At 41.1% G+C, this 20484-nt stretch overlaps 1 protein-coding gene across 1 annotated transcript in view; it reads left to right on the top strand.

The window, feature by feature from the left end:
- Positions 1 to 7558, top strand: part of NOD1 (nucleotide binding oligomerization domain containing 1) — a 93534-nt gene extending 85976 nt beyond the window's left edge. The window contains exon 12 of the mRNA XM_079931454.1: positions 4746 to 7558. Within this exon, the coding sequence (XP_079787580.1) occupies positions 4746 to 4818 (73 nt within the window). The 3' untranslated portion in view covers positions 4819 to 7558. The remainder of the gene's footprint in view (positions 1 to 4745) is intronic.
- Positions 7559 to 20484: the final 12926 nt, after the last annotated feature.

Genomic DNA, 20484 nt, shown 5'->3' with positions numbered 1-20484 from the left:
CCATTGTAAAGCAATTATACTCCAATAAAGGTGTTAAAAATATAAAATAAAATATGACATCAGGAGTAAAAAATGTAGATCTTTTAGAATGTGTCTGAAGCAAGTATATATAATTATGGGTCAACATATATGAACTCCATGGTAATCACAAATCAAAAGCCTACAATAGATACACAAAAACCAAAAAGAAAGGAACTCAAGTATACTATAAAGAAATGCATCAAACCACAATGGGAGAGACAAAAAGAAGAAGAAATGGACAAAGAAGAACTACAAAAACAACTGGAAAACAAGGAATAAAATGACAATAAGTACATACCGATCAGTAATTACCTTAAATGTCAGTGGACTAAATGCTCCCATCAAAAGATAAGGGGTGGCTTACTGGATAAAAAAGCAAGACCCTTCAATATGCTGCCTACAAGAGACTCACTTCAGGGCAAAAGTCACATTCAGAGTGAAAGTGAGGGGATGGAAAAAAACTTCATTCACATGGAAATGACAAGATAGCAGGGGGAGCAATACTCGTATTAGACAAAATAAACTAAAACAAAGGCTAAAACAAAGACAAAGAAGGGCATTATATAATGATAAAGGAATCAATACAAGAAGAGGATATTACACTCATTAACATATACACCCAATACAGGAGCACCTAAATACATAAAGCAAATACTAAAAGACATAAAGGGAGAAACTGACAATAATACAATAGTGAGGTACTTTAACACCCTACTTACAACAATGGACAGATCATGCAGATAGAAAATCAGTAAGGCAGTAGAGGTCCTAAATGACACAGCAGACCAGTTGGACTTAATTGATATCTATAGGACACTACAGCCAAAAAAAGCAGAATACACATTCTTTTAAAGTGCCTATGGAACATTCTCTAGGATAGATCACATACTAGGTCACAAAACAAGCCTCAGCAAACTTAAGAGGATAGTAATTATATCAAGCATTTTTCCTGACCACAATAGTACGAAACTAGAAATCAACTACAGAAAGAAAAATGAGAGAACAACAAACATGTGGAGACTAAACAATATGCTACTAAAAAACCAATGGGTCAATGATGAACTCAAAGAGGAAATCAGAAAATACCTCAAGACCAACTGAAAATGAAAACACGTTTTTCCAAAATCTCTGGGATGCAGCAAAAGCAGTTCTAAGAGGAAAGTTCATAGTGATACAGACCTTCCTCAGAGAATAAGAAAAATCTCAAACAACCTAACATACCACCTAAGGGAATTAGAAAAAGAAGAACAAAGCCCAAAGTCAGCAGAAGGAAGGAAATAATAAAGATTGGAGAGGAAATAAAAGAGATTTAAAAAAAAAGTAGAAAAGATCAATGAAACCAAGAGCTGGTTTTTTGAAAAGAGAAACAAAATTGATAAGCCTTTAGCCAGGCTCACCAAGAATAAAAAAGAGTGGACCCAAATAAACAAAATAAGAAATGAAAGGAGAAATAACAACTGATACCACAGAGATACAGAAAATCCTAAGAGAATACTATGAACATTTATATGCTCACAAATTGGACAATGTAGAAGAAATGGACAAATTTCTAGACACATATAGCCTACCAAGACTGAGTCAAGGAGAAACAGGCAATTTTAACAGACTGATCACTAGAAGTGAAGTGAAACTGAATCTTCAAACCAAACCAAACCAAACAAACAAAACTCTCAGCAAACAAAAGTCCAGGACCAGACAGCTTCACAAAGGAATTCTAGCAAACATATAAAGAACTTATACCTATCCTTCTTAAACTATTTCAAAAAATTGAAGAGGAGGGAACACTCCCAAATTTATTCTAGGAGGTCATTATTACCCTGATATCAAAACCAGACGACACTACAAAAAAGAAAACTACAGGCCAATATTTTTTATATAAGTGCAAAAATCCTCAACAAAATATTAGCAAACTAAATCCAACAATACATAAAAAGGATCATACACCATGATAAACTAAATTTATTCCAGGACGCAAGGATGGGTCAACATACGCAAATCAATCAGTGATATACCGCATTAACAAAAGGAAAGACAAAAGAAACCACATGATCATCTCAACAGACACAGGAAAAGCACCTGACAAGATTAAACATCCATTCATGATAAAAACTCTCATCAAAGTGGGTGGGTATAGAGGGAACATATTTCAACATCATAAAGGTCATTTGTGACAAACCCACAGCCAGTATAGTACTCAATGGTGAAAAGCTGAAAGCCTTTCTGCTAAATTCAGGAACAAGACAAAGATGTCCACTCTCACCACTTTGATTTAAAATAGCATTGGAAGTCCTAGCCACATCACTCAGACAAAAAAAAAGAAATAAAAGGTATCCAAATTGAAAGGGAAGAGGTAAAATTGTCACTATTTGCAGATGACATGATACTATATAGAAAACCCTGAAGTCTCCCCACAAAAACTTAAAACTACTAAATGAATTCAGCAAGGTGGAAGTATACAAGATTAATATATAGAAATAGGCTGTGTTTCTGTAACACTGATGATGAAATATTAGAAAGAGAAAAGTTTTAGAAATCCCATTTAAAATCATGTCAGAGGGCTTCCCTGGTGGCGCAGTGGTTGAGAGTCCGCCTGCCAATGCAGGGGACACGGGTTTGTGCCCCGGTCCGGGAGGATCCCACATGCCGCGGAGTGGCTGGGCCCGTGACCCATGGCCCTGAGCCTGCGCGTCCGGAGCCTGTGCTCCGCAACGGGAGAGGCCACAACAGTGAGAGGCCCGCGTACCGCAAAAAAAAAAAAAAAAAAAAATCATGTCAGAAAAATAAAATACCTAGGAATAAACTTAACCAAGGAGGTGCAAGACCTATACTCTATAGAACACTGATGATGGAAATTGAAGGTGATTCAAACAAATGGAAAGATATCCCATGCTCTTGAATTGGAAGAATAAATATTAAAATGGCCATACTGCCCAAAGCAATCTACGGATTTAATACAATACCTGTAAAAATACCCACGATATTTTTCACAGAACTAAAACAAATAATCCTAAAATTTATATGGAACCACAGTAGACCCTGAATTGCCAAAGCAATCCTGAGAAAAAAGAACAAATTTGGAGGTCTGACCCTCCTGGACTTCACACTATACTACAAAGCCACAGTAATCAAAACAGCACGGTATCAGCACAAAAACAAACAGATCAGTGGAACAGAATACAGAGCCGAGAAATAAACCCATGCACCTATGGTAAATTAATCTACAACAAAGGAGGTAAGAATATACAGTACAATGGAGAAAAGACAGTGTCTTCAACAAGTGATGCTGATAAAACTGGTCAGCTACATGTAAAACAATGAGAACATTCCCTCCCATCATATACAAAAATAAACTCAAAATGGCTTAGAGACCTAAATGTAAGACTGGAAACCATAAAGTTCCTAGGAGAGAACATAGGGGGAACACTCTTTAACATCAATCATAGCAATATTTTTTCTTGGGTCAGTCTCCTAAGGCAAAAGGAATAAAAGCAAAAATAAACAAATGGGACCTAATTAAACTTAAAAGCTTTTGCACCATAAAGGAAACCATCGAAAAAATGAAAAGACAACCTACATAATGGGAGAAAACATTTGCAAATGATGCAATCAACAAGGGGTTAATGTCCAGAATATACAAACAGCTCATACAATTTAACATAAAAGAAAAAGCCCAATTAAAAAATGGGTAGACGATCTGAATAGATATTTTACCAGAGAAGACTTACAGATGGCCAACAGGCACATGAAAAGGTGCTCAACATTGCTAATTATTAGAAAATGCAAATCAAAACCACAATGAGGTATCACTTCACGCCTGTTAGAATAGCTATCATCAAAAAGTCTACAAATAATGCTGGAAAGGATATAGAAAAAAGGGAACCCTTGTACACTGTTGGTGGGAATGTAAATTGGTGCAACCACTATGGAAAACAGTATGGAGGTTCCTTAAAAAACTAACAATAGAACTACCATATGATCTAGCAATTCCATTCCTGGGTATATATCCACAAAAAACTAAAACACCAATTTGGAAAGATACATGCACCTCGGTGTTCAAAACAGCACTATTTACAATAGCCAAGACAGGGAAGCAACCCAAGTGCCCATCGACAGATGATTGGATTAATATGTGATATACACACACACACTGGAATATTACTCAGCCATAAAAAAGAATGAAATATTACAATTTACAGCAACGTGGATGGATCTAGAGAAAATTATGCTAACTGAAATAAGTCAGAAGAAGAAAAACAAATACTATATATCAGTTACATGTGGAATCTAAAAATAATACAAATGCTTGTATATGCAAAACAGAAATAGACTCACAGATATAGAAAATAAACTTGTAGTTACCAAAGGGGAGAGGGACAAATCAGGGGTATGGGATTAACAGATACAAATTACTATATATAAAATAGACAAACAAGAATATCCTGTATAGCACAGGGAATTATATCCATTATCTTGTAATAACCTATAACAGAATATTATCTGCAGAAATACTGAATCACCATGCTATACACCTGAAATTAACACAATACTATAAATCAACTATACTTCAATTTTAAAAAATAAAAAAGTAAAAACAAGTGTTGGACAGATTCTGTTCCTTAATTTCAGGGTTGTGTGAAGCACAAGAGTGTGTTAGGAACACATAATGGGAAGGAGCATACAGTAGTCTCTCACACTTACTTGTGTTCTTTGTTTTTCTCCAACAGCTTAAACGGAAACTTGATAAAGCCAGAGGAGGCCAAAGTCTTTGAAGACGAGAAGCGGATTGTCTGTTTCTGAGGGGATTTTTTTCTGTGGGTGGATCTTAGCCATGGGGGTGACTCTGTGCAGTTGCCTGTCTTGGATGTCTGAAACGTCCAGCGTCTGCCGAGGTGGAGCTTCCAGGATTCCTGCCTTCGTGGTGCAAAACGAGCTCTGTGCGGGCACTCTGATTGGCAGAGTCCCTGAGTAGCTGTTACAATTCTGCAGGAAAAGTATGAGCTGTTTTAGTGACTGTAAACATACTCTGAAGAGATGTTAATGCATGATTATTTTAATCTGAAATTAGAGGAATGAGACTTTGAGCTCATAGAAACGCCTGCCCAAAGACCAGGGAGAGTGAGTCGGTCACTGCCGCATTCAATGAAGAGTTGGGGACATGGTGCAAAGTTGGTGCCATGTTTCTTGGGAAAAAGGTGCTCAACGAACAAAAGTGTTTTACCTGCAATGTTCTCTTCCTCCTCAGTACTTCCCCATGTGTTGATATTATTCCCACTTCAGAGCTGTTGATACTGAGGGGGGGGTACAGTGTGGGGATCTGACTCATCCAAGGTTCTGTAGGGACTTGGTGCCAAAGGAAGGACCCGCCATGGGCTTACGTCTTAGTCCTGGAGTCTCACCGTCTGCTGACAAAGATCGCAGGATGCCCTCCTCTTAGCCAGTCTGAGGGACAGGACGATGCCTTCGTAATGCTGAGGCTCCACTCAGGGCTTTCGTGGGTCGGGGCTGACCTTCGGAAGACTGATGCTGTGGGCAGAGGTTCTCTGTCCCAGGAAGAAGAATCAGCGCCGTCCTTCAAAAGGAATAAGGCCTGGCTTGCCCATGTGGCTCCGGCATCCAAACAGGAGCTTCTCTCTCTCTCTCTCTCTCCTGCCCTTTTGAGGAAGGGAAGTCTCTTCCTGCCCTCGAGCAGTTGTGCGAGTGACTGAGTTGGAGGCAAGGCAAGCCGCTGAGAACCCAGCAAGCACGTCAGACCCCTGCCACCATGGCGGGCACCTGGTGGATGCTAAGTGGGGGAAAGGAGGTTTCACCAGAGAACTTGTTCTTTTGCCAATTCATTTGTTAGTAAAATACTGAAAACACTCATTTTTTCTAACTGCCTGAGCCTGGGATTTTAAAAAGGGACTCGGCCTGGCAAGCACACTGTGACCCCTTCAGAGGCACTTACTACATGGGGTGGGGCCCTGGGGTGACGTGCTACGAGGAGAGCCTGACGAGGGAAGGCAAGAGGCATCCTCAGTGTGATCCTTCGCAGGCCTCTCTACCCAAGGGACCGAAAAAAGCAGAGGAAGCATCTGAGGCCTCTCCATTTGACCACTCGATCCACACCGGTGGCTTCTCAGAGGGAGTAACTTGAGTCCCCAGTGGCTGGGGCCAGGGTACGCTGGCATGGCCGAACCTCATCCCTCAGCACCGTGCCATGATGGGCCCTGGCAGGCCGGGTTTGACGTCCACTATCTTCCTCGGCTGTTCACTGCCGAGGGGAGGACAGAGGTGGGCCTGGACCCGCTGTGGCAAGAGGCACCGAGCTGACAGGGGCCAAGCATGAGAGGGGCAGGGGTGAGGGGGCCCTCCAGCAGTACCTTGGAGTTCTCAGAAGTCCAGCCTGACTTTATACAGCAGCCCCAGTTAGGAAGGGTACAATTCAGGAAGTTGGTCCTGAAAGTTAGGGGGAAAATCCTGTGACAGTCACTCAGCACATGGGGGCCATTCCCCTAAGGCACTGCTTTGGCGGCTCCTACCCACTCTGCCCACACCCCCAGATTAGGGTATTTGCCTAATGGCCCCTGAGGCAGCAACTCTCTACCAGAGATTCTGGGCAGCAGATATGCCCAGAAAGCACAAAGGAATGAGCACTGGTCAAGGGTGCTTCAGACTTCAGGCTTGCCAAGTGAGAGAACCACACTTCTCAGCTGACAAATTCATACTTTATTAAGCTGCTAAAACTAAACTTTTGAGAGTCTAAAATGTATCCAGAAACTACCAAATATTACTGCTTTTAGAGACTATCAAAATTAAAACTGCTGCCTCTAAGGGAAACTGAATTTGTGTGTTATTGGCTTAAATTCTAACTTGGAAATACTTTAGTCTTTTAGATGGTGAATGATAGATTTTCTATTTTTCTTATAAAAGTAAAATCAGGCTCCTAATTCACTAAAGTTCTCCATTACCCACAGGTGAGCTTCTGTGCAGAGAAGTGGAGACTTTTCCCAATTAAGAAAAAGATAACAGAAAATTTGGGGAAATAAAGGAATTCCACAAACTTAAGATATGACTCTTTCTTTCCACAGGAACTGAGCTGATTTAGGGAGAGAAACTATAGCTCCTGTATTTCAGAACTACATTTATGGCTTGTCCTTGCTGATTTGGAACTTATTAAAATAAGCCATGTCAAATCACTGTGGGGCTTTGGGTCACATTTTAAGACTGTCAGAATCTCAATTTCCTCCTTGAAAAATAGGAATCCCAGAGTACTGACTCCCAGGGTTGTTGTGAGGATTAAATGAGCTGAAGCATGGAAAGCAGTTAGCACAATGCCCAGTGCAGGGTCAGTGCTCAATATACAATATCATTAAACCAACGTTTCTCATTTCTGCTCACAATGGCACCCCCAGGTGTCCTCTTTACACTCTTAGGCTTAGGGAACTTCCCAACAAGGTCAAATATGGGACTGGAAGTTCTCAAAGTCAAGTCTAAAAACATTCAGCATCAAGCTTCCTGCAATATCCTGGCTCCGTCAGTGAAAAGCATAGCTGTTAGTTGTCATCATTCTTACCAAAGAGCCCTACCATTTGTCACTCACTGAACAGAGGGAGGCACATCCAGGTCTTCACTGCACAGTAAGAGCAGAGCAGGAGCCGGCACCACTGCACAAAGCCAGGCTCTCCAGCCTTTGCCAGGTGTCCCTTTCAGCTGCCCAACTGGGAAGGAGCATTTGGCTCACTGGTGTTTTCATCCACTTCCAGGTGTTACACACATCTATTTCCAGTAACAATTGCTCACTTACAGGAAAAAAAAAATCCTTGCTCTGGAGCTGAAAGGCAGAACCATGACCATTATCCCAGGTCCATAGAGAGGAATTTTAATGAAAGTGGAATTAGCTGGTAAGGAGGACAAAGCTCATGTTACCACACAGATGGGCTGGCAGCAGAGCTGCAGGGCCCAGGGGCCATCCCAGCGTGATTCTCACTTAAAACTGAATTAACTGCACCCAAGGCCAGCTTAAAACTTTTAGAAGCACTAAGTACTGAAAAGATTACAGGCCCCCGATGATCTGTAATGAAAAAAAAAAAAAGATTTTAAACAATAGTAAATTATAAAATAAGTTCAAGGATGTTAAGTAAGTTTCTGATTTTCCCCAAGACTACTCAGGTGCTTTTTTGGGCAAATAACAAATATCGAAATAACTTGAATTTTTTTCCTTGACTTTTTCTGTCACATTTGTGTTGCAAAAGCAGTATCACAATGTTAAAGGAAAAGATTCAAATAACGCTTATAATAACACAATGCTAACACAGCTACTTATTTTTGCATGCTATTTTTCCGTATTTTGCCTACTCGGAGACTTTTTTGTTGTGGTAAAATACACATAATATACAATTTACCATCTTAATCATTTTTAAGTGTACATTTCAGTGGTATAAACACATCCATATGTTGTGTAACCATCACCAACGCCGATCTCCAGAATTACTCTTCTTGTAAAACCAAAATTCTATACTCATTAAACAATAATTCCCCATTTCCCCATCCCCCAAGCCCCTGGCAACCACCCTTGTACTTACTTTCTCTATGATTCTGACTATCCCAGGTCCCTCACATAAGTGAAGCCATACAGTGTTTGTCTTCTTATGACTGGCTTATTTCACTTAGCATGATGTCCTCAAAGTTCATCCATGTCAGAATTTCTTTTTTAAGGTTGACTATTTTGACATCTTTTTACATAGTTATAATCACAGTGTACACCTGCAATTTCTTTCAATCATTTTCCCACATTGTTAACCTTTATAATTATCATTTGTATTCTATTGGTTTGATAATCTGCTCAATTATGTTCCAAGTATTAGATGGACATTCAGGTTTCCAGACTGGCTGTGGTGGTTGTGGTGATTCTTACAGACATTTCTATGGAAGTAGAAAGTTCTTTAGGATTATTTCTTTGCAGCGGGATTAGCAAGTCAAAGATTCTTGCTATGAATTTTTTTTTTTTCCAATCTACGTGAACCCGTCAAGTATAGGAGTCTAATAAATGGTTTGGAAGCAGGTGGAAGTTACAGAACAATGTCATGTCTTCTTTGAATACGAATGAGACTCCCTGCCCTGGACCATTCACCCTAGATGGTACCCAGGCACTGCCCACACACATAGATGTGTTACAGCCACAGGCAGGCGCTGGTAATAACTACAGCTGCAGGGAATAATGAGTAACCCATAAATCAGCATGTTTTCAAGTGGCACTGTGAAGATAGTCACTTATAACTGGGTAGGTGTATCTTCAAAATCAGTCTTCCTTGATTTTAAGCATTTGTATGTGTGCGTGTGTCTTTGCCTAAACAAACCCAGTCTGACTGAACCCATTAGCACTGTGTCAAATGGAAACTGGTTCTTCCCAACAACCCTGTCCAGTAGGGATTACTTCCCGAGTGAGGAAACTGAGAACTAGTGAGTGTGGATATGTATCTTGTTTTACTAATGAGGATGCCTATAAAAATGGGGGTGGTGGTGGTGAAGCAACACCCTTTAGGAAAGGGATTTTGGCAAATGCAGAAGGTTGGACCTGGTAATATCTAAGATTTTGAGCTCACTTAGTTCACCCCTCTTACTCTGCCAGCGCAGACACTGGCGTCAGAGAGCAAAGCGACTTGCCCAAGGCCACACGCTGTATTATCACTACGGCAAGAACCCGAACACAGGCCTTCTGCTGGCTTTATTTTCCCTCTGTTCTGATAGTTTGTGACCTTCAGTTCATTCTCCAACTGACCTTTTTTCTGCCAAGCCTCTTAAACCTGATCCCAATTCACTAGGGCAAGTTAAACAAAATGAACTCTCCCCCCAAGGACACAGGTGGGGTCTCTTTAGTGCCCCTTTGGGAAGCCTGGTCTCTTCTGTATTAATGGTGCTAAAATTTACAGACTCTGGAATCACGTTTACAAGCCTCACTGACAGAGTCACAAGGCTAGGAACACCCTGGAAAATGTCAGGTGACACAAGAGTCTGAATTTTCAGAGCCCACGTATCTTCTACCCCCAACCATGGGACTGGACTAAAGGAAGTAGGTGCATTCTGGAGAGCTCGAGAAGGTCGTATTGGGATTATTTTCATCACAAGAGGGCAGCACGTATCCAGCAGTTAGTCCATTATGTAAGTGGCCTAAAGGATTCAACTGCTTAGGAGGCCTGATGACTGACCCAATGTTCTACTTACATAAAAATCCAAAGTACATGGTGTTAAGAGCAACTTCATTGTAAGCCCATTCATCCATGACTTCAGAGACAGTGTTAAGTTAGGGAGAGTTGGCCCCAAGGCATATAAACAGCAGAGTTACAGCAAGCTCTGTGGGTACTGAAGATCTGGGTTCAAATTCCAGTGCTACCAGAAGCTGTGTGACCTTGGACAAGTGACTTAGCTTTTCTGTGCCTGAGCTTACCATCTGTAATAATAGTGCTCCCTTTGCAGGGTTGTTTGGTTATGAGAAGTAATTAATATATGTAAAGCACTTAAAACAGTGCCTGACATGTAGTAGAGCTCCAGAAGTAGCAACGTTGGTTATCTAATCAGACCTTTCCCTTCTAGCATGACCTTAATGAGCATCAGGGATAGGGCAAAAGAGGAGACTGTGCTAGGCCATCCTTCCCACACTTAGGAGCCCCTCTGAAACAACACTGCCATTTTCGAACTCATAGCAAAGTCTAGACTTATATGCTGCTGAGAGACCAGAAGCCATTTCCAAGGCCAAATACCTGTGGGGTAAGAACTAACCATTCCCTATACCTGATATTGTCTTCATTTTTATTTTGTTAAGGACCTGCATGTCCAGGTCCTATTCAGAAGCAGGGATTAGGAAAGCTAAAAGTCTACTTGCATTTTAATCTGATTTCACAGATGTTAAGAGTGTACTATCTGGCTTTCCACACTAAAATTGTATGGCTGAAGGTCACTTCTTTCTTTGATGTCAGCATGTGGTTCTGTGTCTAGCATTCTTTTCATTCAACATTGCTACTGATCCCCCTGCCTGCAGCAGAAATGAATAATGGGAGTCTTGAGAGGTAGCAGGAGAGAAGAGTAGGGAGGGAGGTAGCTAAGAACAGAACACAGCAAAACAAATCGGGAGGGTGGAAGGTGGGTGGTTTAACTACTGGAATCCGAACTCCCACCCAATTCATACTGTCCTATTGCCGTGTCCAGGAACTGGCTGCGTGTGTCTGGGGCCATCAGCCTGGCCTCCTGGGCACTGAATCTGTATGGGGCCAGAAGCTCATCACCTACTGAGCAGCTCTGGGGGACGGCCCAGCTGCCCACCGCTGCTTTTAGATCTCCCAGTGGATACTCACTAGACAACATGTGAGATCTTTTTCCTTCTGCTGAGTCAACACGCATTTCCAGTTCGTCTTCCCAGGGGGACCCACTGGTGATCAACAAAATCCTTCCATTTGAATCAACAGGTCCAGTGTTTCTCAACTTTTTTTTTTGTTACCGCCCTGTAAGGAGACTTTTAAGACATATTTACCTAAAGCCCTTTGCCACCATGAAATTCTAATACCACAAATATACTGTATTTCTGTTTAGGTACCCTGGCCATGCAGGCCGTTTTTTGTCCCCCAAGAACCAATTTTTACCCCCTTGGGGTGATATCCCTCCTGTTTAGAGTCAAACCCTAGATAATTCTTGTCACTCTTGTCAACTCCAAGAACCCCTCTGTCACCCTAAAGGCTGTTTGCCTTTCTACACAATTATTCAGTTTCTAATTCTAGAAATCTTAATAGTTGTACATTTAATATTCTCATGCATTCTTTTCACTCTTTTTATCTGTCCTGAAAACAATTTTATCCTATGTAAAACTTTGCTTAGGTTACTTTAAAAAATGCTGTTTGTAAAAGGGGAACAGTCCATCCTTACAGGGACAGTTAAAGTCTGAAGCACTCTGGCACCAGCAGCTTCAGAGATGAACTTCTATGGTGTGTCCACAGCGACCGACAGCAGGCTTCGGGCAGATCTTGAGGCTGAGCAAGCGTGCCTTTGCTGTTATCCCACTTCTCTCTCTCACTTCCTGGTTCCCCCACCTGCACACCCTCTCTAAGAAACCCAGGAATATCCAGAATTCCCCCTTCGAAAGAGAACCCAGGCCTCTGCCCACCACAGGCTGCCGACCTCCCACATCAGCCCTCCCCACGCACCACCGCTACACTCAGCTAAATATTAGAACATTACGCCAACTCAACTAATTCAGAATAAAATGGAATTAATAGGATTACCTCTGTCAGATGGTTTACATTTCAGAAGAGACGCTGGCTGATCAAAATACTCTCCAATTAGACACATAAACCCAGAGAAACCTCAGATCAAATTAATGTTCGCGTTCTCTCAGCTGTCTCCCTCACAATCCCAGAACTGGTTGGCTCTTCTGAAAGGTCTTATCCCTGCAATGTTTTGGCAGAGCTGAGAAAGTCCATCCGTCCATCCAGCCATCTCACAAATAAATACTGAACACCTACTTCATGCCAGGCACTGTGGGGCTGCTAGGAATACGATGGTTAGTGTCAAGTCTGGGACTGTATTTTAGTCCACTCACAAGTTATTTAATAAGTCAGACACTGTTTCATGGATGCTAGCATGAGACCTGAGACTCCTGGGTCAGAGACACAGTACTTTATTATTCACAGAACAACAAACAGCCAATGGTGAATAAAGAGGTTTCAATAAGGAGATTACAGTCGAACTGCTGAATGTTTTTGTAAGTCAAAGTAATAACGTTAGTCCTAAAAAATGCCCGAGGATTTAGTGACATACAGTTTATGGGTCACCTTAGTAACAGCTGTTTTGTTAAACTGACAGCAGGGAAGCCACTGGAGTGGGCTGAGAAGTAACTGGAAAATGAGAATCTCTTTCAAGAAATATCATGTGAAGCAGAAAAGATAAGACAGTAGCTCAAAGGGGAGATGGAATCTAGGGAGGGTTCCCTCGTCCAACTTAAGATGAGAAGGAGTTAAATGTTCATGGAAAAGATGTAATTGGGAGGGAGAGGTGAGTACAGAAGAGAGAAGGAGTAAATGAGAATGCAAGGTTCCTCAGAAGATGAGGAGGCTGGGATCTCCAGCACAGGTGAGAGGCTGACCTTCATACAGGAAGAAGGGCTGTGCCATTTCAAGAGTGAGAAAGGAGAAGACAGTGCAGACTAGATGGGCCTGTGAGGTTAAGGGTAAGGTGTTGATGCCACTACCAACGTCCAGGGCTAATGCAAGGTTTTACTGTTAAATAATTATCTTTTCAGGGGGAAATCAGAAAGCAAAAACAGAGTAGAACATATTTATTCTAAACGTGGAAACATTTTTCAGGAGGATTTTTGCCCACTTCAATTCCTTTTGTGTTCAGGGAAAAAAAAAAAAAAAAGGTATTAAGTAAGAAGCATTTGCAGTCTTCTCCCAACTCCCTCTTCCTCAGGAGGAAGGCTCCAGGGCCTATCACCACTGAACAGAAGGAAAGACGTGAGGGACACCAAGAGATTATTATTATCATTATGGCAAATTCCTACAGAGGCTGACAATATACCAGACCCTCTTCTAATCATTTATAGATACTCATTGTTTCTTTACTCCTTACGATAACCACAGGAGGAAACTGAGCTACAGAGAGTTTAAAGTAACTTGCCCAAGGTCGCACAATAAGTGAGATGGCAGATACTCTAACAGACAGTCCGGCTCCAGAGTTTGTATGTTTAACCACTTACACTAAGCTGCGGCTATTAACACGTACATAATAAAGAGATAACCTGTAGACAGGGAGAGACAAGGGGCCCTGCAAGGGAGAGATATGAGAGACAATTTGGGGGAGATAACAGAGGGAGGAAGAAGAAATGAAAAGAAAAATGAGACACTGAGAGAACTGGGGAAAGTATTTCCATCCTACCTCCAAGTTTTATTACGAAAGATTTCAAACCTACAGAAAACTTGACATAATACAATGAACATTCATATCCCACATATATTAACAAGTATTAACATGGCACCATATTTAACGTTCTATATTTTCCACATATTTTTTCTTTTTGTATAGCATTTGAAAGTTGCTATACAACTTTCAAATGAGACTTTATCTCAATATTTTAGCATGCATCTCCTAAGAAAATAGGCAATCTCCTACAAACCTAAGTTTATAATGTATTTGTAAATATTTCATTCTCATATATAGGTCTGAAGAGTAGTTAAAAATAAAATTGTCAATTATACCTCAAGAAAGCTGAAATTTAAAAAGAAAATCAGTATGACCTCTTATAACCTGGGTTAGGCTCTGAACTAAGGGCTTTTTTAGATACTTTATCTCATTTAATCCTCACAACAGCCCTATGAGTTAGGTTGTGGTAATTATTCCCATTTTATAGGTGAAGAAACTGAGGTACCGAGTAGTTAACTTGCCCAGGGTCACACAACAAGCAGAAATGACAGGATGTGAACCTGCACATTCTGGCTCCAGAACTCAGGCCTTTAACCACCATATCAATAGCATTGTGGAGGTAAGGCACTGCAGAGTACTTTGCCCTGAGCAGTGGAGGAAAGCATTCTGCCCTTACAGGTGGTTAAATGTGGCCTAATAAAGGAAAAGTTAAGGAAAGTCAAGAAGTATTGAACTTAGAACTTAATCATTTTCTTACAAGTTACTCTAAATAAGGGTGAAACTAACCCTTTAAAGACTGTTTTAAAGTATGGATTTGGCTACAAATCCATAGGATCTTGATAAATTGGATTCATTAAACCTCAGGTAAATTTAGGCCATAAGCTACAACATCTCTGTTATAGTGCCAATGCTATGAATTTATCATGTATTGGTAAATATTTCACTTCTTATATATAAACCTGAAATGTAATTTTAAAACAAAATCAATATAATTTTTATTAAAACCAACCCCGATATTACAACTTGATTCAAGGGTTATGAAAACAGCCTTAAAGCTGCACTCTAGGGTTTCCCTGGTGGCACAGTGGTTAAGAATCCGCCTGCCAATGCAGGGGACATGGGTTCGAGCCCTGGCCCGGGAAGATCTCACATGCCGCGGAGCAACTAAGCCTGTGCGCCACAACTACTGAAGCCCGCGTGCCTAGAGCCCGTGCTCCTCAACAAGAGAAGCCACAGCAATGAGAAGTCCTTGCACCGCAACTTAGAGTAGCCCCCCACTCGTCGCAACTAGAGAAAGCCCACGCACAGCAACGAAGACCCAGCACAGCCAAAAATTAATAGAAAAAAAACAAAAAAAGCTGCACTCTATTGTCAAATATGCGACTGAGCTGTTGTACACATGTGAACGATTTGCCTAATTTGTGCATTAGTACTGTTAGTATATATGGGAGAGTGCTGCAGTAAATGCTCCCTAATAAATTACATTTCCCTCTACCTCTGTGACTTGCATTGGATAATGGTACACTGGCAAACACACGCAAGCAGAAGCCTGAAAAGTACTTGCAGATCGGGGCTTGCCCGCTCTTGCTGCAGAGAACACTTCCACTACCACGTGAATAACCCCAGGCAAACCTGCTGGAGACACGTGGTCCAGCCAGCAGCCATTCTTATCTCCAGGCATGTGAGGCAGGCAATGCTAGACCAGTCAGCCCCCAGCTGACCCACCTGCTGATTGTAGTTGCATGAACAAGTATAGGCAAGAGCCTAAGTTTCTGATTCACAGAATCATGAGTTAAGACTGTGGTTTTAAGCCACTAAAATTTTGAGGTGTTTGTTACCCAGGAAAGCATAATTGAAATAGTACATAAAAATTAAGGAAGGCTAACTACTGTAATAAATAGACCCCTAAATACATAATGGCTTAAATACAACAGAAGTTTATCTCCTGCTCATATAAATAGTTCAAGGAGATTTGAGATTGGTGGCAGGGGCCTCTGTCAGGGACCCAGGCTGTCGGTTTTTGCCATCGTCAACATGTGGCTTCCAAGGTCACTTTAGGCCCCATAAACTAAATAGCAGAAGCAGAGCATAGAGGACAGCAAATGGGAAATTTTATTGGGCCTGGCCAAGAAATAGGGCATAACTCTTCTGTTCACCTTTTATAGGTAGAACTCAACCATGTGGCCAAGCCTAACTGCAGTGAAGGAGTCTAGTCATGTGCCTAGCAATAGGAGAAAACGGTTTGATGAACAACTCACAGCTTGATGCTATAGAACTGTATTGGATTTTTAGGAAACAAAAATCATGCCTGTCAGGTCCAGCATGGCAGAGTGGGAAAACAGACTGAGGAGTAGAAAGATCTGGGTAGGATTTTGGTTCTTATTAATTGTGTAACCTGAGCAAATGACCTAATCCATGTAAATTCTTATTTCTTCCTCTACAAAATAGGGAAATTACCGTCCTCAGTGGGTTGTTGTGAGGTTTAAATGTCAAGTATTTGGTAGAGTGTCTGGCACGTGATAGGCATTCAATAAATGGGAGCTGATGGCATTATTATTATAACTAAATTGAGTAGTGTGAGAAATCAAAGAATATGGAGAGAAATAAAGAGCAACATTAAGGTATCTACATAGCAGGAGGACTGTCGTGACAGTTCCAAGTGTAAATCATGAAAGTCTAACAAATCAGTCTTATCACAAAAGGAGGGGATTTATTAGAAGGACAGAAAGACCGGGTGTAGCTCTCAACGTCAGACAGACCTGCTGAACTGGAACCTCTTCCAGGACTTTGGAAACTAAAACTTCCTTTTTCATGTTATGTAACTTTGCTTCATGCTCCTCGATTACAAATACACCTTTTGCATGTTTCAACAGCCTCCAGAACTGCTTATTTTTAAATGTGTGATAATGTTATTGTGGTTATAAAGAGTCTCTATCTTTTACACATACATATTGAGTACTTAACAGATGAAACTGTATCAAGGTTTTGCTTTAAAATAATGCATTTAAAATACATTTGGGGAAGGAAGGTGGAGAACATACATTGCAGGATTGGCCTTGGGCTGATAATTGCTAAAGTTAGGGGATGGGTACATGGGAGTTCACTATTGTATTCTCATTACTTTTGTATACATTTGAAAATTTCCACTAAACAAACAAATGAGGGAAAACAAAAGCCCAAGACCGACCTCATCTTGGCCTAGAGATTCAAGAAGAAAGAGGGATGGATTTGATTGGCCCACCTTACTGTTTTACCTGTGATTTTCTGCTTTGGTGAAAACTTTATCTAAAAGGGAAGCACTGCTATGCTATGCATTATCATCTACCTGGCTACAGTCTTTCTGGATTTTGAGGGATATGGCTAAAATGATGTATAGAAATCAAGACTTGATAGGCCTAGGTGAACTCAATTACAACCTCTCCTAGGCCTACTGATTGCTAGAACACTTCCCCATTCTCCTCACATCCTATCACCTTAAGAAAAGCAGACAGGGCTTCCCTGGTGGCGCAGTGGTTGAGAGTCCACCTGCCGATGCAGGGGACACAGGTTCGTGCCCCGGTCCGGGAGGATCCCACATGCCGCGGAGCGGCTGGGCCCGTGAGCCATGGCCGCTGAGCCTGCGCGTCCGGAGCCTGTGCTCCGCAGCGGGAGAGGCCACAACAGTGAGAGGCCTACGTACCGCAAAAAACAAAAACAAAACAAAATTTAAAAAGAGAAAAGCAGACAGCTATTTTGGCAGTGCTTTCCTCAAGCACCATCATGTTTAATGGAGTCTCAGGAGAGAACAGGTTGGAGAAAAAAGCATGAGAACCACAAAAATTATGGATCTACTTTCTAGTGATGGAAACAATAAGCTTTCAGAATAGTCACATTGTGTATTGAGGGCATCGAATCGAATCAGAATATCCAGCACATAAAAGATCCTCTGGTCAGCAGCACAAAACAAAAGGAGAAAGCCTGAGAACTAGTTACTATTTCTTTCTCATAAGATGTATTTTCTGAAGGAAAAAAAAAAATCACTTTCTCTTTATGACACCCAAGGTGTGCATAGGTTTTGTAATCATGTTCTAGGAAGTGGTTGATCTCATCTGTTACAATGATCACATAAAAAATAAGGACCGGGGGGAAAGATATTGATAACTTTAGAGAAAAAGTCTAGGGATACAGGGAGCAAGAGTTTGTTGGCCACAGTCTAGTACTTGGTCCAAAAGGAAAGAGTGTATTTGGACTATTAAAAAGTTGTATTTTTACAGTTAAAATCTTTGCTAATTAGTCTCAAAATCATGTTTTATATCCAAATCAGATTCTTAATTTTCACAAATGTGGCAGATTGTCTTTCCTAAAGATGGATACAACAATATATCCCATTCCACGTGCCTTTTTTTTTTTTTTGGACTGTGTAACATTGATGTTTCTTCTATTGGGTGGTGGGGTCTACACCTTCTACCTGTGAACCTAGGAAGACCTCTGTGTCCTCCTCGACCAAGAATGTACAGTGGAAGTGACTCTACGTGACTTTGAGACAAGGTCACAAGAAACTCATGCACTCCTTTCTGCCTTGCTCTCTTAAGACAACTGCCCTTGGAACCAAGCCACCACACTGTGAGGAAGCCAAGCAGCTACATGGACATGCTATGTGTAGGTGCTCCGGCAAACAGCCCCAGCAAACAGTCAACATCAACCACCAGATGTGACTGAGCACTCAGTTGACTCCAGCCCCAACCAGCTGAGAAGCTCCCAGCACTAGCTAATACTGCATGGAGCAGAGATGAGCTGTCTCTGACAATCCTAGTCCAAACTGCAGATCTGTGAGTAAAATGACTGTCATTATCTTAAGCCACTAAGGGGTGCTTTATAACTGGAAGAATAAATATGACGAATTAAGTTAGTAAAGCTTTTGACGTTTTGTACTTGGTGAAATGATAAGAAAATGTCAAATGAATATGAATAAAATGTAATATTTTGAAGCAATCAGGAGATATAAATTAGTTTATGTAGCAGCACAGATCTCAAAAACACAGTAAAAAGTTAATAATCATTAATTTTCAATAATAATCATTGAATGATATACAATGAACATTTATTTACATTTTAAGAATGCACTCAAAGCAATCCTATGCATCTTTCAAAGATTCATAAAAATCTATAGAATCTAAATATATGGAAGGTAGATCTGAAGGACACATATTAAATAATAAGGTGTATGTCTTATGGGAGTGGGAATGGGGATAAAGAGAGAAAATATTGTTTTAAAAGAAGAACAACAAAAAGAGTGTTATGTAATTACTAAACTTAATTCACATTTCCTTCTGTCACACAGCTAAAATCTACTTCCCAGCCTCTTAGGTGTAGCCACATGACTGTGTCCTAACCAATGGAATGTAGGCAGAAGTGATAAATGCTGTCTCCAGGCCAGGCCCCTAGAAAAGGAAAAAGAGCCTTGGCTACTAATAGAAAGGCTAAACAGTCCCATCTAAATATAAACAATGGTCACAATATGTCAACAATGATCAGAAAAGGCAGCTCTGTGAACACAGTGGACTGAGACAGAGCACAACCACTCAGTGAACATGTCTCAAACAAGAGACAGACAAAGCCACAAAAGTAATTATATACCTCCTGCTTCTGACATGACTTTTCTTTTTTTTTTGCCAACAGTAACTCTAGCTCTGCTTTAAGTGTACTGACTCCTAGATAAAATTACCAAGGTACACAATCACTGAATAGCCCCAAGCTCCTGACAGCACCCAAATCACTACCAGCCTCCACTTTTATTAACCCTTCTTTGAATCACAAGTCCAAAACCTCTTATAAGGATGCCCCTCAGGTCCTCACCTAGCTAAAAAAACCTCACTTTGACCTCAGTTCTGTTCATGGTGGACTCTGGCTGGTGAGCTTTGACAACAGTGGATCTTCCTGAGATCTGGCTTAGACCCTTCCCTGACACAAACCATGCTTGACTTAGAAATAGTGTGGAAATCTCAAACTCCTTGAATCTCCAGTCTCAAGGCCGTCCTTGCCAAGACAACTGCAGCTGAATGTGAGTTCCAAATAATTTGCTGAGTCCTTCAATGTTAGCCTTATATTTGGTTCTTGGGACTTTGGAATTCTGATCTTGTACTGATCCTTGGTAAAATTCGGCTGCTAAGCATTTAACTCAGCATTCCTATTATCTGCCCAGTTGTCCACTTTTTTTTTTTTTTTTTTGGAGGATAAAGAAAGGGTGGCTTTATTCTTTGCCAGGCAAAGGGGAGAACACAGCAGGCTAGTGCCTCAAAAACTGTGTCCCCACTTTCTTGACAATTACTCCTCTATAAGAGAAAAGCCTATAGTGAGGGACACATACCAGATAAATTGCCAGTGAGGCTGGTTCTGATGGCTGCTAAGTTCAGAACATTTCATCTCATCAGCCCTGCATCCTTAGAACAAACTCTGCCTTGGGTCACTGTATTACTTGAATCCTTCTTAGCTTCTGGTGGTTGCTGCAATCTTTGGTCTTCCTTAGCTTATAGCTGCAGCCCTCCAATCTCAGCCTCTGTCATTACATGGCCTACTTTCCTCTTCGTGTGTCTCCAAATC

Source organism: Stenella coeruleoalba (genome assembly GCF_951394435.1).
Source record: "Stenella coeruleoalba genome assembly, chromosome: 9".
Lineage (NCBI taxonomy): Eukaryota > Metazoa > Chordata > Mammalia > Artiodactyla > Delphinidae > Stenella > Stenella coeruleoalba.
The sequence above is the reverse complement of the archived record's forward strand: the minus strand, read 5'-3'. Positions and strand labels throughout refer to the sequence as shown.